Raw genomic sequence first — 15,120 nt, 5'->3', positions numbered from 1 at the left:
ATCACCTTGTTTTTTTTACCTGACGGACCCAGAAGGAGCGTAATGTGTTTGAGCCTTAGGTTTGAGCTGTATGTATATATGTTTGTTTGTTTGTATGTTTGATTCTATGTGCGCCTCTGCTGTCTAAATGGCTTGACCGATTTCTATAAACTAATTCCAAATACATTTAAGTAAAATTTGACCTAGGTAGGTCATTTAAAATACTAATGTATTTTTGTCTTAAATTTACACGATGATGAATGAAACAACTTTAAATCGCGGTATTTATTACTTTTTATTTTTTTGATTTTTATTCTATAGTATCAAGATTGCTTGCGTCGCAGTATCAGTGTTGCTATATGAGCGACGGTGGCGCCCTCATTTTTTGTCATCTCTTTTGTGTCGCACTGTAATTACATGCACTGTGTGGATTTAAATATAAAAATAATCAAGTATTTACCCAAATGGAAATTAATAAAATAACCGTTCTATTTTCAATAATCGTATCTACATGATAATCTTTGAACACAGTGTGCGCTAGCTTTGTCACACTAGTGATTGAAGCAATGTTTTATCCCTTTCATTATTTCAATACAAGTGTCAAGCAAGTGTCATTCATTAATAATTGCAAATTGTTATTTTTGCTCTAAAATTATAATATTTTAATACATTTACCTGTGATATGATATTCCTCTATCTTTCTTTAATTTACTATCGTAATTTGTGCACTTTCTGAACACACAAGAAGGCATTATTGATAATTTTAACGTTTAGATCAGCATGTGCGTTCGCTGTCACAAGTCACAATCTGACTGATTCCACTGGTCCCAATTAGGACCAATTCACGGTTTACGTTTTGGTGCGTTGGTAACGTATCTACCTCTTGTTTCTATATATAATATCATTGTCTAACACCGAAAGATTTTTTTCATATCGGACCAGTAGTTCTTGAGATTAGCGCGTTCAAACAAACAAACTCTTCAGGTTTATATTTAGATAATATTACTTATAGTACCTACCTATAGAGCATATGACAAAAGAATAATATTAGCATTTGAAATATTAAAATGCCAATGCTAATATTATTGCATATAATTCCAAATCAACTAGCCATACCATAAAAGCGTTAGACGTATGATGCATGGTTGGAAATAGACCTCCTGCATAGCATATCAGAACGGATCAACATTACCCTGTATTCAACTGCCTTGCCTTCACGCAATTGGCTAACAGGGGGATTACTATGATGTCTCATAGCAGTATAATTACTATGCTATATGTCGTATAGTAGTATAAATTCCAAAGTGATGGCGATAGACGATCTATAAAGATTTGCCATTTCCGTACTAGAAAAAAAATACTTCTTTCAACAATCATGGCCTTTTTATGGAATATGAAGCAAAGGAGCAGGTGGGCTTATGTTAAATAGTCACCACCGTCCACAAAAACTTGTTAGTTAGTGTCTGTCACTGTCGTTGATGCAGGTGCATATGGTGACCTTTTACGGTCATAATATATGCTTTCTTGTAGGCCAAAACATCGTTATTGTTCGGGAACACCGTACCTATAGTGCTCAAACTTCATCAGCTTCATGGAAGTAATTATACAGTAACGCGTAACAGGACTTACGCGATTCACGTAAATCGGGGCCCAACTTTTCATTTAAAGTTTCACGAATCTATATTTATCATTCAAAATCTTTCATAATATTTTCTTTACATTACAAATATCTATAGATTTTTTAATGTCATTTGATTCGTTATTTTCCATTTCGGCTCGGATTCCTCTGGCGCTGACGTCGGTCGCGTACCGTCAGTAGCTTAGCGCGCTGATCATCAGCGCCAACGAAAACATCCGATACTGACCGCTCCACGGTACAGTCGTGTGGATTTGTGAAATGGTTTTAGACCTAGACCTTTCATTTGACACCAAGATCGTTAAGATATCTTAACAAACAACAAATCACATTTTCAAGTTGCTCTCGTAATTATCTATCGCGTCGCCCAACCCCCCGCATGCGCTGCGGTCATGGATAACTCCAAATTCGCGTATAACGGGGTAGCGAAGTCCAAATCCCAGAAACTATTACTTTATTTATTACTATATTTTATTTTTTTATCTCCCATTGTTGTACTATCAATTACATCAACAAGGATTTGCCAGCGGTATGACGCATATCATGTCATCTAAGCCGAAGCCAGGCGAGTACAGCACGCTCATTCCTCACGCAGATTTTATATCGATTTACACCCATTACTTTGATATCTTCACAAACACGATTTACATACGATTGAAATAACAATGAGAGAGTATTCGATTAAGCAAATTATTTGAACCTAGATACACACAGATTCTTGTGATTATCTTTGACAAAAATTTACCTATACAAGTTATTAATATTAGATAAAAAGAAAAACCCATGGAGGGTTGTCGCGTAAAAACCACAGGCTGTCCTGTGGTTTTTCTTTGGCATATTATTATGATAATATATACGTACAGTTACTTACATATTTTGTAAAATTAAATTGTTATACTGAAATGATTTAAAAGAGCAACTATGGAGTTTCTTGCCGATTCTTCTCCATACATAAAATATATACATATTCTAGAAGTCTAATTGAATAGATAAATGTTTGAGTTTTGAGTTTAAGTTTGAGTATTTATGAAAAACCTGTCCATTTCGCATACCGTTGCATATTACATACAGATAAACTCTCCCATAAAACAAGGAAAAAAATAAAAATAAATTGATCACTTCCGCAAAAAATAATTAGCCAAGCGGGTTCTATAGTTAACTTTTTACCTCACGCGTTATCGACTCAACTAGTTGTGTAACATTACTTTCATCGCTTAAACTTTAATTTTGAAAGTTACGTAACATTTTGAAGTGAGTAATTGCTTGTGTCAAATTCTAAGGCACCTACTATCTATAATGATAGTTTATTACAATCTGTACTGTACTAAATCAAACGGAACGTAATTACGCGTTTTGGCTTTGCTTTGTCGGATGTTATTTTTTTGGCAAAAGCATATGCAATTTTAAGAAGTAAACTACTGAAGTAAAAATATTATATCAAGCCACCATGTAGGTTTATGGCAAAGGCATAACGCAAAATTATCACTTATTGTTTATCTTGAAGAGCCTTCTTTTCATTAATTTTTAGACAGGCCAGACCAGACAAACATGATTGATTAAATCTGTTTGAAAGCTGCAGTAAGTAAACCCGGCAAATTTATCCGGGATCAAACACAAGAACGAACGTCTAATGTTAACTCTATATGATTTTCATTATTCTAATATGTTAGATTTCATTATAAGTTTAAAATTTAAATAAAACATAAAATATGAAAGCAGATGAATTTACAATTGACGTAATTATATTTCCGGGTCGCCAAATTTGTTTCCCACGCCGAATAAAATGCCTTTGTTTCAAAGCCAAAGACAATTGAATTATATTTCGACTTATTTGTAGCGATGTTAAATAAACTGTAATGTAGAGCGGAGTTGAGAAATATTATATATTGATTTCAGTAGATAATATATGTAACTGTATCTGTTCTTTTTCGTCTTTTAAATATAGATAGCGATAGAAATGTGAAAGATTATTTGAATACCAAATTAATGATTAATTGTTGTTACATTAACTACTTTTATAAAGAGAAAATATATGTTTCGGTTCATTTTGAATACATTAAAAAATAAGCGGACTCGTTTTATGAATTAATGCAACATGATCATTTAATTGGTTTCATTAGATCCATTCATAGCAACTGTATCGAGTAATAAATATGCACATTTTTTTAATAAGAAAAAATAAAAAGCATATCAAAAATAATTTATACGCTATTTAGGTCGCGTAACGGTATAAGATACTACATAATATTATATACTACAGACTAATTTCGACCTATGAAAAATACCCCATCTCTTACTTGTACCACAACATATAAACACACAAGGTCGACGATAAACACAAACATCGTCTAATTTAGTTTGATTTTGTCGCATTCACGCATTCGCACGCTTATTAATTTTCGCTCGATAGCCGCAAGTCGCAACCCTTCGGCAATTATTGCGGTAATCCCAGACAGAATCAATAAAGTCAACTTTGACACCGACATTTCCAAGTTATTTGCGAAATTCTTCAAATTATTAGATTGTTCCAACATAATTTACTATGAACCAACGTAGAATAATGATATCTTAAATTACCTATGAGGCGAAATATTTTCGCCGTCGAATCATAATTTATCTGCATAAATTGCTCATAATATATCTGCATATATCTCAATTGAAATCTGAGGAAATCTCTGCAAGTTTAAAGCACGACATTGTATTCTATTTATGTAATTTGGGAATACCAGTCGGAATTGAGGCACCAGTAAATAGTCTACCATTTTGATTGATCAGTTTCTGTTTGAAATAATTTATCTACAAACTTCATTGTTATTAGATTTCAAATATAAAACAATAGTAGCAAATATTTTAAAGTATTGATATTATACCTACTCATAAAGTGTTACTACATACTTACAACGTTGTACCTAATACTTACCTATCTATTTACTTACCTATAATTGGATGATATCCTATTGCATTCAGTTAATTCGTATGTAATTATAGATTAAACTGACGATGCTTACTTCATATAAAACTTTATTCTAAAGAGAAACGTTTCCATTTCACTGACATATTTTTTTTGCTCCATTCGAAAATTAACATAATTTCATGTTTAATGACAAAACATTTCACAATATTTATCTACAATTATTCTCAAGTGCATTAAACACGTAAGTTGTAATAACATTATGAAATATATTTTGCTTTTAATAATATCACCATTAAAATCCCAAAAAAACGAACGCTTAAATAGCCTTGGAAATTACGCAAATTCACATAAATAAGAAAGTAGAGTTATAAATAAACTTTTGAGCAATGAATGCATATGAATACCTTCTTCACCGATTCCCATTTTGCTAACCTTACGAGAGATAACAAGACACCTTTTATAATGGGTACTACCTACGCAGTATTTTTCGCTGAGTAAATATCACGATTATGTACACGCATAGAGAAATTCGTTGATAAATGTTTCATTATAAATAAATAATAAATAAATAAAAACACTTTATTGTACAATGCACAGATATAAAATACAGTATCTTACAAAAGGAATCTTCACCGTACAAATTGGCGGCCTTATCGCTTTGAAGCGATTTCATCCAGGCAATTGGCATTATATGAATGACTTCATTTGAAATGACTTTCCAGTCTACCAAGATTTGACAAAAAAAAAGTAAATTTTAAATTTCCTTTTGGGGTATAATGATCCAATAAAAGGCTTTCATGATTATTGTCCCAATTGTACCTTAAGAGCCAGCGCGCACGAGCAACTTTGTCTCCGCAACTATTTTGTCTCTCCCGCCCATGGGCTAGTATGAAAGTGCGCGCACGTAGCGACGCAACTCCCCATACAAATTGATGGGAGAGACAAAATAGTTGCGGAGACAATGTTGCTCGTGCGCGCTGGCTCTAACGAAAAGCAGAATCTGTGGCTACCACCTTTCGATAACTTACTCCAGTTAAAATAGATAACCGATGATACCGAGTGAAAGGCTTGAGCATGTGACGACGCGGACGGCAAGTTGCGTGACGTAATCCATTTAATACATCAGAGATTACAGTTTAATTCCATTTTGCGCTTAGTAAATATCAGCTATTATTGTAAAGCAATGTTTGTAGAATGTAAAAATAGATTCGTTGTACAGATTGTCTTCGTCACTGAGGAAAGTTCTTTAGTTGCAGTCTGCAGTCAATCGTATACATTGTTAGTGGTAATAAGAGGGTAAACGTGAAAATGCATTGGTGTAGAGATGTATAATAATTGTTCCTATATGAATCGGTTTAATTATAAGTTAGGTAGAATGGATGCCTTTCTCCAACCACTCTCGACGGAATACTTTAAAGTACTCTCTAGCATTAAGTTCTACTTTACTGTATACCGCATTGCGACCACTACCGCGTGCCAAAACATGTTCTGAAGACTAAATCCTACCAACATTAAATATCCTACTAAATAAATGCGAAAGTTTGTGAGGGTTGATTCTTGTTGTTCACGGGAAAACCACTGAACGAATTTTGATAATACTTGGCCTTATGTATCAGAATAAGCTACAGAAATAATTGTTTTCATACGCAATAATACTCCAAAACCCTGTAAAGGAACTTCACGATCATCACTTGCGTAACTCTGCAATTACCGCATCAAACGTTAAACCGTACTTTCCTCAAAGACACACTGTAATAAACTTGTTCATCGCCGTTTGCCAAATTGCACTGCGCAATTTCATACAAAATGAAATAAACAATACAATCTATAGCACTGTATCATTAGCCTCAGTCTACTTTCTTACGATAGCATCAAGATTATCTTGAGCGAACCTCACGTAAAACATTGTAAAGACCATTTTGACTGACCGGTTGGTTGGTAGCTACCCTGGCCTCGAAGCCAGAGGTCGTGGGTTCGATTTCCACTCAGGTCAAATATGTCTGGGTGTTAACTATCTATTTTAGAATATATTTAAAATTATATATGCTGTATTTCAGCCATTTGGTTATCATAAAACAAGCGAAAAGCTTAGTATGTGAACAGATCTTGCCGCGTGTGAAAAATGTCCTGAAATATTTATTTAAAAATTTATTAGTATACCTAATTAGAGTCAATCGTTATTGATAGCAGGAAATCGTAATTCTTACTACATTCAGTGCTGCCACGGTATGGTTACAAACGCGACGCGAGCGTTAGACAGTTGTAATTGCTTTCAAATTGATTTTACATTTTTTTTCTTGATGATTTTGTGAAACTTGTTATATCTAATACAACAAAATAAAATTGTTTGTACTAAGTAAGGTACCTACTAAATAACATTATTTCTTTAGTACAAAATCATTTATTGTTTAATGTGTATTCTTTGTATACCGTATCAACCAGGGAAAATCCGGGGCAATTAGGTATCTAACATTTAATATTATGTTCATACTAAAACGCGCAATAACATGTACCTATTTTACTCATACCATAAAATATAAAGACAAATAAACTAAACTAAACTGTATACATTTATTTACGCACACCATTCTAGAATGAAATTTGAATTAGGTATTGAGTAAGTCGTTGTACGCCGAAGAATTCAAACCTTGCCAAACATGTCCTTTACCAAGCTACATTTTCTCCGTGTGGTTATTGTAAAATTTAACGAGAAGGATTTAACGATCATTCTAATTAAAATTACGTAGGCAACTTGTAATTAAAGGGCGTTTGGTTCTGATACCTTAATACACTTTGAAATGAATATGTTCCGGTATACAATTCTCAAATACACTTTGGTATTTATATTGTACTAGCTTACTCTGGTTTCGAATACATAGGTAAAAATTCCTCTATCTATTAATAAAACTCACATCAAAATGGGTTGCACAGTTTAAAAGATCTAAGCATATACAGGGACATACGAGAAGCGAATTTGTTTTTGAACTATGTAGTAAAGTGGGACGAAAAAATTAATCCTTTATTTATTTTAGAGATAAATTGGAAAACGCCTCCTAAATAATCGCTTTAAGATATCTATACTGTCGGTTAATAATGGATGATTTCGTTTTTTAATTCACACTTATAACGTTATGCAATATTCAACTGAGTGTGCGTAAATCTATTTAATTACTTGCAATGTTATTGACAGTTAAGAACCATCTTTTTAATATCCAAAGTATCACTAAAGTCGCTGTCGCTGTCTCTGTCCTTATCTCCCTTTGTATGCTAAAATCTTTCAAACTACGCAACGGATTTTGATGCGGTTTTTTTAAGAGATAGGTAGAGGGATTCAAGAGGAAGGTTTTAGTATATAACTTATTAGGTTTTGGACAAAGCGGGCAAAGCCGCGGGCGGGAAGCTTATAGTAAACGCATAATAAAGACCAATCGAGATAAAACATATATTTTTAAAACTAACGCAGATCGTGTGTGTTGTATGAAAAATATATGCACATTGAATAATGCTCTACAACTTAAAATGAAATTTAATTACATAATCAGAAGGTCGTATTTAGTTAATTACGTACAGTAAACATCAAAGCAGTTAATCAACTTGTTAAGCTCTCTCTTTAGAATTTGCATGTTAGTTTTGAGGGTACTTTTGAAACCGATTTTTAATATATTAATTGAATTTAAGAGAAAGCATTGTTTATCTTTATTTTAAAAATATTCATATTAAAGTTAATCCAACTCTTCGTGTCTAGATTAAATGTCATGCATTAGTCTGCCAAGTTTAAATATTATCTACTGATAATTATTATGAAAATTATTGGTTTTTATTTAGTGAAGCCACATACATGGTTTAGCAATTATGCACTATTTAGCGCTCCGTGCAGCGTGTTCACATGATTTACATGTATTAATGTTATTATAGAAAGGTACAGAATAATCTGTTTCATAGTCATAATTATTATAAGTCCTATCGATCAGTAATCAATACAAAAGACATGAATTTCCTAGATATTAACCACCTATCAACATCGTAGCTGGCTAGTAGGTGGATAAACAAAACGATTTAAAAAAATCTGAATGAAAAAATGATGCGCAATGATAACCATTATCATTTTTCATTAATTTAACATACTACTAAACGCGACTTACTCAGCCTGTCCACACTCAACAATATAATTAATTAATTATTACTAATAAATTAATCGCTTTATTCCTTCCACCTCCATCACTAAATAGAACACGTTCAAAACAAACCCAAAAAGAATAAAATACAAAAGCACTCACACTATCAATAAGCTGCTGTTTCTCTTGCAGTTGCAGCTCTTGGTGGCGGAGCGTGGCGCGCTGTTTCTCCGCCGTGCTACTAAGCCGGGATAGCACTTCTTGGTCGTGCTCTCTGGCTGGTGATGGCGGTGCGCTTGTACCTGGGTTATAGTATTTGATTATAGTAATGGGAAAGAAAAGAAACTACGCTTAATAATATTAAGATACAACGGGCAGTCCTGGACAACGCAGTCACCGAAGGCTTCGGCCGTCTGGTCACTCAGTCGGAGTTTTTAACATTACTGCCGCAATGCGATTGCAACCTTCCTAACAACTAGCTAAAACATTCAGAAAAGAAAAAAGCGTCTTTGTATGAGCAAAGCCTCAGAAATTTTTTAAATATTTTAAAATAGTTTCATTCAGAGAAAAAGTTATCATTGTTATGTTTTTAAACAAATACGTATACTGTATACGTTTGAGGTGATAGTTTTTTTCTATTATTACGTAATATAGTCTCGTCATCTCTAATTAGATTTGGAATAGACGCAATTTAATTCTGTTTTAATGTAAATATATATTTGGTAATTAGTATTGAACAAAATAACAATTAAAAATGCTTTTTATTGATACAATTTGCAGGCGTGAGTATCGAAACCAGATTCACTGGTGGAATGGGCAGGGTCAGTAACCGCTGCACTTACCGGCTGATCAAATTTATTTAAGCATTTATAAGACATTCTTGAATTTGTGAATACATACTTACTATTAATATAATATGAAGATGAAGTTAAGAAGTATTTTGCCTTATTAATTACAGTTTACAGTAGGTAGGTAAATAAGCACTTTTTTATTTGATTTTAAATATGATTCGCGATTGCAACCTACCTAACAACAAGCTAAAACATTCAGAAAAGGGAATTTTTAAAATATTATATTTATAACTGATTTGTAGGACTTTGATATTCTTCTGGTAGGAATACGTTAAATACGTAACACAGCTGATATTGTTAGCACTCAATTCTAAAATCTAGGTACTGATAAGAAAGTAGCCTGGAAAGTGATGTATGGCATGTGAGATAATATTAAATTCATGCTGTATTCAAAATTGTGGCGTTTTAAACAATGATGTTTAATTTTCTTTCTAGAAATTTCTAGTTAAAAAAATTGTTCTAAAAAGGGCCTTTTTTCAGACCTCTTATCTGTATTAAAATGAATGAAAAACTAAATGTGTAGTTATTTAAATTACGCATGAATATTACATGAGACTGAAACCTAAAACCCGTGTCAAGATAATAATGTTTCATTCAGAGAAAAAAGTTATCATTGTTATGTTTTTTAAACAAATATATAACGCTGTATAGTGTATACGTTTGGGATTATAGTCTGTTCTATTATTACGTAAATGAAATATAGTCTCGTCTCCTGTAACAAGATTTGGAATAGACGCCATTTTATTTTTGTTTTAATGAATCAAATTGTAATTCGTAACCCGTTTTCAACTAAATATTTTACTTGGATTAGACCTGGATTCGAACCTAACGCTAACTATTGTACTAATTTACTAAAGGCATAGGATAATTTATAATATTTAAAATATAAGCAGAGCATTTAACAAACCGAAACCACTGAATACATAATAGTAGCTAAACGCTACAGAACGGACACTCTCCGCCTCCCGCCAAAATTAAACACTTACCTCACCCCGCACGATCAGCCTAAAAATGGTCCGCATTTTTCAGCAAGGACGATACGCAACGAAGATTGACAAGTTGACAACATCAATCAAATTGACTTAAAGTAATTTTATTATTTTGGATTTGTGATTATCGTTTTTCGTAGAAAATGGTTAGATATTGTGCTGTTTACGGATGTATTTCAGATTTCATCAGAAAAACGCGAATTTTTTTTTACGCTAGTCACAAATGTGCCAACCATAAAGCGTTAACACACACATTTGCAGTCTCTACAGTGTGACTGTCAAAACGATAATTTTGTATGGAGTGTCCGGGGTGTGCCGAAAGTCAAAAATGGCGCGTCAAAATACTTCCCTACTTTATTCCACCTACAACAATGAGATATATCAAGCCATCTTATCCACTACAAGACAGATAATAATTTTATCTCTTTCTCGATTTTTCATTTCTCGTGTTAGCAATCGACTTTCTCTATCTAGTTTTAGCCTTCAACGGAAATCTTATCCATATAAGTATGAAGGTGATAATTCAGTTGTACTTATATGTGATATAGGTATAAGAATGTGGAAGGTTTCTCAATATGGTATAATCAATTACTAAAAACGCTGTAATTGACGAAGACATGTCGGTGTCTGTGTCCTATTATATTATTATTAGTACCTACCTACTAAATTAGTAGGTTAGTAGTACTAATCCTACAAGACAAATCAAACTGTACATGAAACAACTAAATCTGCCCGCAAATGAATATAGTAGAAATATCCTAATTTTTTTTCTTTCGTACCTACATGAAAACAGGTACTTTAAGGTATTGTTTCAAATAGTTTGAAAACACAATTTAGGCTACCAGATAAGAAACCCACATACCTACTGAGTTTCAAGGCATCGAATACCTACACACTAAGGTTAATCACTTGATAATAGAATTGCGAAATTCGGAACTACATATTCAGAACAATAAAATAATTACTTACAGAGATTGTCTGATTATCGCCCTAGCTTTATCAACATTTCAACATCTCTTATAATAAAATATGAATAATAATTGTCTGATGACAGTGCTTTTGCGAACGAATCTAGATTCTAGAGTAATGGTATTTAGTCACTCAAAATGTCAATTGTATCAGCATAGTATCAGCGAAAGTGCCCTCTTCAGAGCAATAATTTAGTGAAATAAATTGGATCAAATACCTGTCAACTGTGCGAATACTGAATTCATTCAAATAAATGGTACAATTCATCGCAATACACGACATGTTCATTAAAAGCGTCCCTTGTATTCGTGTTATAACAAATTCGAAAAAATAAAAAAGTAAAACAACGCGCCAAAAAAAGACGTAACCATAGTAACAAAACCAATCAGTGTTACATTCACATTAAGCATTTTAAATTTAAAAAAAAAACAGACAATACATTATGAAAAAAACCAACCAGTGTCATGCACAAAAAAAAACGAAAAAAGAAAAAAAAAAAAGAAGCGGCTCATACATTTTCCGAACTCACCGTCCGCGGGCGAGTTGACCGTGCGCCGCAGCCGCTTGTTCTCGTCCTGTAGCCGCGCGACGGCCGTGACCAGCTCGGCCGATTCCGTCCTCCATTGCTCCTCGATTGCCTCTATTTCCTGTGAAATGTGTTATTCATTACGATATGTATGTTATCAAGAAGTAACTCATTATGTAAGTGCGAGGTAGAACCTATTTAATTTCTCAAAATGATGTCACTATTACAAACAGTGAAAGAAATCGCTATTACACTTAATTAAGTAGTTTTACGGTACAATATTTTTGTAAGTTTAAACATAAAAATTAAATCTTAAAGGTTAATCTCAATTGAATATCTATAAATTAAAATGCATCAAGTTTAAAAAATGCTTAATTTTCCATTTGTTTTACTATATTAGCTTTTTAAAGAGTATACTGAAAGTGAAAGAAAATAAATAATTACCAATATTTTAATATAATGAGTCAACAGTTCATCATATTATAATACCACAATCAAGATGTAATGACTTCATAATTGCCACTTGTAATTATGTAACTCAATTATTAAGTGGTTTGACATAATCTTAATTGATTGATTTCTTTGATAAATAATAAACAATGATATTAATTTCATTTTATGTTAAAAATTGTTTTTAAATGTTAATAATAAAAACATTCACTTCATAATGATTTTAAATATCAATTTTATACAAATAAGAGTATTTATATTTATCTCAAGATCATGAAAACTTTTTAAATATTTAATTAGTTACTATAAGTCAATGAAGCAATGCTTGTTACAAAACAAATGACTATTAATTAATTATCATTCATTTGTATTATAACTAAAGGTGCGTCTAAACGGGCAACATTTTTCTGCAATTTGTAGCTGCACTATTGGCAACTTATTGCCCGGCCATCACAAAAAAAATTTTATTGCCACGATGGCCGAGCAATCTATGGCCGAGCCATGTGTTGCAATATGTCTGCAATAGTATGGCGCATGATGCAGACTCCTAAACGGGCCACACAAACCGACAACAATGGCTGACGAAATCACACTCGTCGCAGCAGCCTATATTGTTTTACGAGAAAAATCAAAAAGGAAAAAGCAGAGAATGTGGATTCGACCTTACTTCAATAGGCGTGATTTTTTTTTGACGATTTTTTTGTGACGATTTTTTTTAAGTCAAGCCGATGTATCGAAATATCGATATTTTTTTCGAATTTTATATCGAACTCCGATATTGATATATTTTAAAATATCGATATATCGAAAATCCGATAATTTAAAAAATATCAACAGTCCAGAAAACGAGATGACTGCACAGAATATAGCAATTAGTCACGGCACGGCACAGCCGCACTCACAGATAACTTCACGTCGTATAGAAAAGGATGCACTATATCATAACAATAGAGAGCGACTGAAACAACAATAAAACTGGCTGGGCAACATTGCAGTTAAATCGACAGCTCAGCGATCGTCCAGCAACCTATCAAAACAATATCGGCCATTCGCTGCAATGCCTGCAATATCAAACATGTGTCCGGGACATTGCTGCAATATTGCGTAGTGTGTCTGGAATTGCTCGCAATGTTTCCGGCCACTGTGTTGCAGCCACATATTGCAGGAAAATATAGCCCGTTTAGAAGCACCATAAGGGAAAGAAAGAAAACATTAATGGCTATCTCAAATTAGCTTATTAATCCTATCCTATCCTACTAATAGTTATTATAAATGCGAAAGTTTGTGGGGATGAGTGTATGTGTATGTGTGTTTTTTACTCTTTCACGTGAATACTACCGAACCGATTACTATGAAATTTAGCACACATATAGATGGTAACTTGGATTAACCCATAGGATAGGTTTTATCTTGTAAAATCCCACAGGAGCAGGAACTATGCGGGTTTTTCTTTGAAAACGCGGGCGAAGCCGCGGGCGGAAAGTACCCAATTAATAAATCTTTATCTAAAATTTATGTTGAGGTCATATTGCATAATTTATATGTTTAAAGATTTTGAAGGACATGTACAAATTAAAAAAAAAAAAATTTAATTATGCTGTTCACATTGCATAAACTATGTCCTATGTCCCCCAGTGGAGTAAGGGGCAGATGCATTATTCATACATCTGTTACTGTTTCACTAATTTATTTTTCTTTTTAGGGACAAGTAGACCGTACCCTGCAATACGGAGACATTTTTTTCTTTGTCTCCACTGGGGTTAAACTGTATATCAATTATAATATAACAGTTCACTAGAAGTTTAATCCAGCCAAGATCTGAAGACGCTAATCTACTGGACCACTTACAAAAGTTCTTTCACCAGATGCAGCCACCACAGACTATGAGTTTATTACTAGCTAGCTTCATCCATGTTTACAATGAAAAACTGGCATAGTTAGTTCCCGTTCCTGTGGGATTTCGGGGATAAAACCTATCCTATCTGTTTATCCTAGTTGTAGTTACTCTCTATATGTGTGCTAAATTTCATTGTAATTGGTTTATTAGTATTTGCGTCAAAGATTAACAAATATACATACATCTAAAAGCCATTCACCACATATACTTTAATCACAGAACAAATGATTATCATTTTAACTTTCTAGATTCTAAACCAAAAAGTAGGCAAATAATATATTCTTAATGCATGTTACAAATTACATCAGTCTAAGAGTCATTCTGAACTATTCTGTGTCATTATCGTTACTCAGGAAATAATGCATTATTTTATAAAGAATTTAAATTGTGTAATTGTTTTCCATCTGCATTGTTTTATACTAAACTAGCTTTCCGTCTGCAACTTCTCCTGCTTTGCCTTAAACCTAATACATTACTAAAACCTTACTCTTGAATCACTCCTATCTATTAAAAAAAAAACTGCATCAAAATCCGTTGCATAGTTTTAAAGATTTAAGCATACAAAGGGACATAGGGACAGAAAAAGCGACTTTGTTTTATATGTACTATGTAATGATAGTGATATCCTGAAAAAGTATGTCAATTTGCAACATTAACCATGGTGTTAAATGTCTTTAGTAGTATCTATTTAGCAATATACACAGTGTTTACTTCTTCTTACTTCATTAGTTATGCTTTAATCACTTAGTGCATTAATCATCATTTGTTGATGTACAATACTGTATAGACTGTAA

The 15,120-nt window shown here is 32.9% G+C and overlaps 1 protein-coding gene across 6 annotated transcripts in view; it reads right to left on the bottom strand.

Moving 5' to 3' along the window:
• Positions 1-15,120, bottom strand: part of LOC123700014 (RILP-like protein homolog) — a 37,687-nt gene that overhangs the window by 21,712 nt on the left and 855 nt on the right. For 5 of the 6 annotated variants that reach the window (XM_045647103.1, XM_045647104.1, XM_045647099.1 and 2 more), the window contains exons 2-3: positions 11,968-12,100; positions 8,807-8,946 (exon numbers count right to left, since the gene is read on the bottom strand). In XM_045647103.1, the coding sequence (XP_045503059.1) occupies positions 8,807-8,946; positions 11,968-12,100 (273 nt within the window). The remainder of the gene's footprint in view (positions 1-8,806; positions 8,947-11,967; positions 12,101-15,120) is intronic. The other variant, XM_045647101.1, reaches the window with a different exon arrangement.

Source organism: Colias croceus, chromosome 19 (assembly GCF_905220415.1).
Source record: "Colias croceus chromosome 19, ilColCroc2.1".
Classification (NCBI taxonomy): Eukaryota; Metazoa; Arthropoda; class Insecta; order Lepidoptera; family Pieridae; genus Colias; species Colias croceus.
This window is presented reverse-complemented; position numbering and strand designations above follow the sequence as displayed.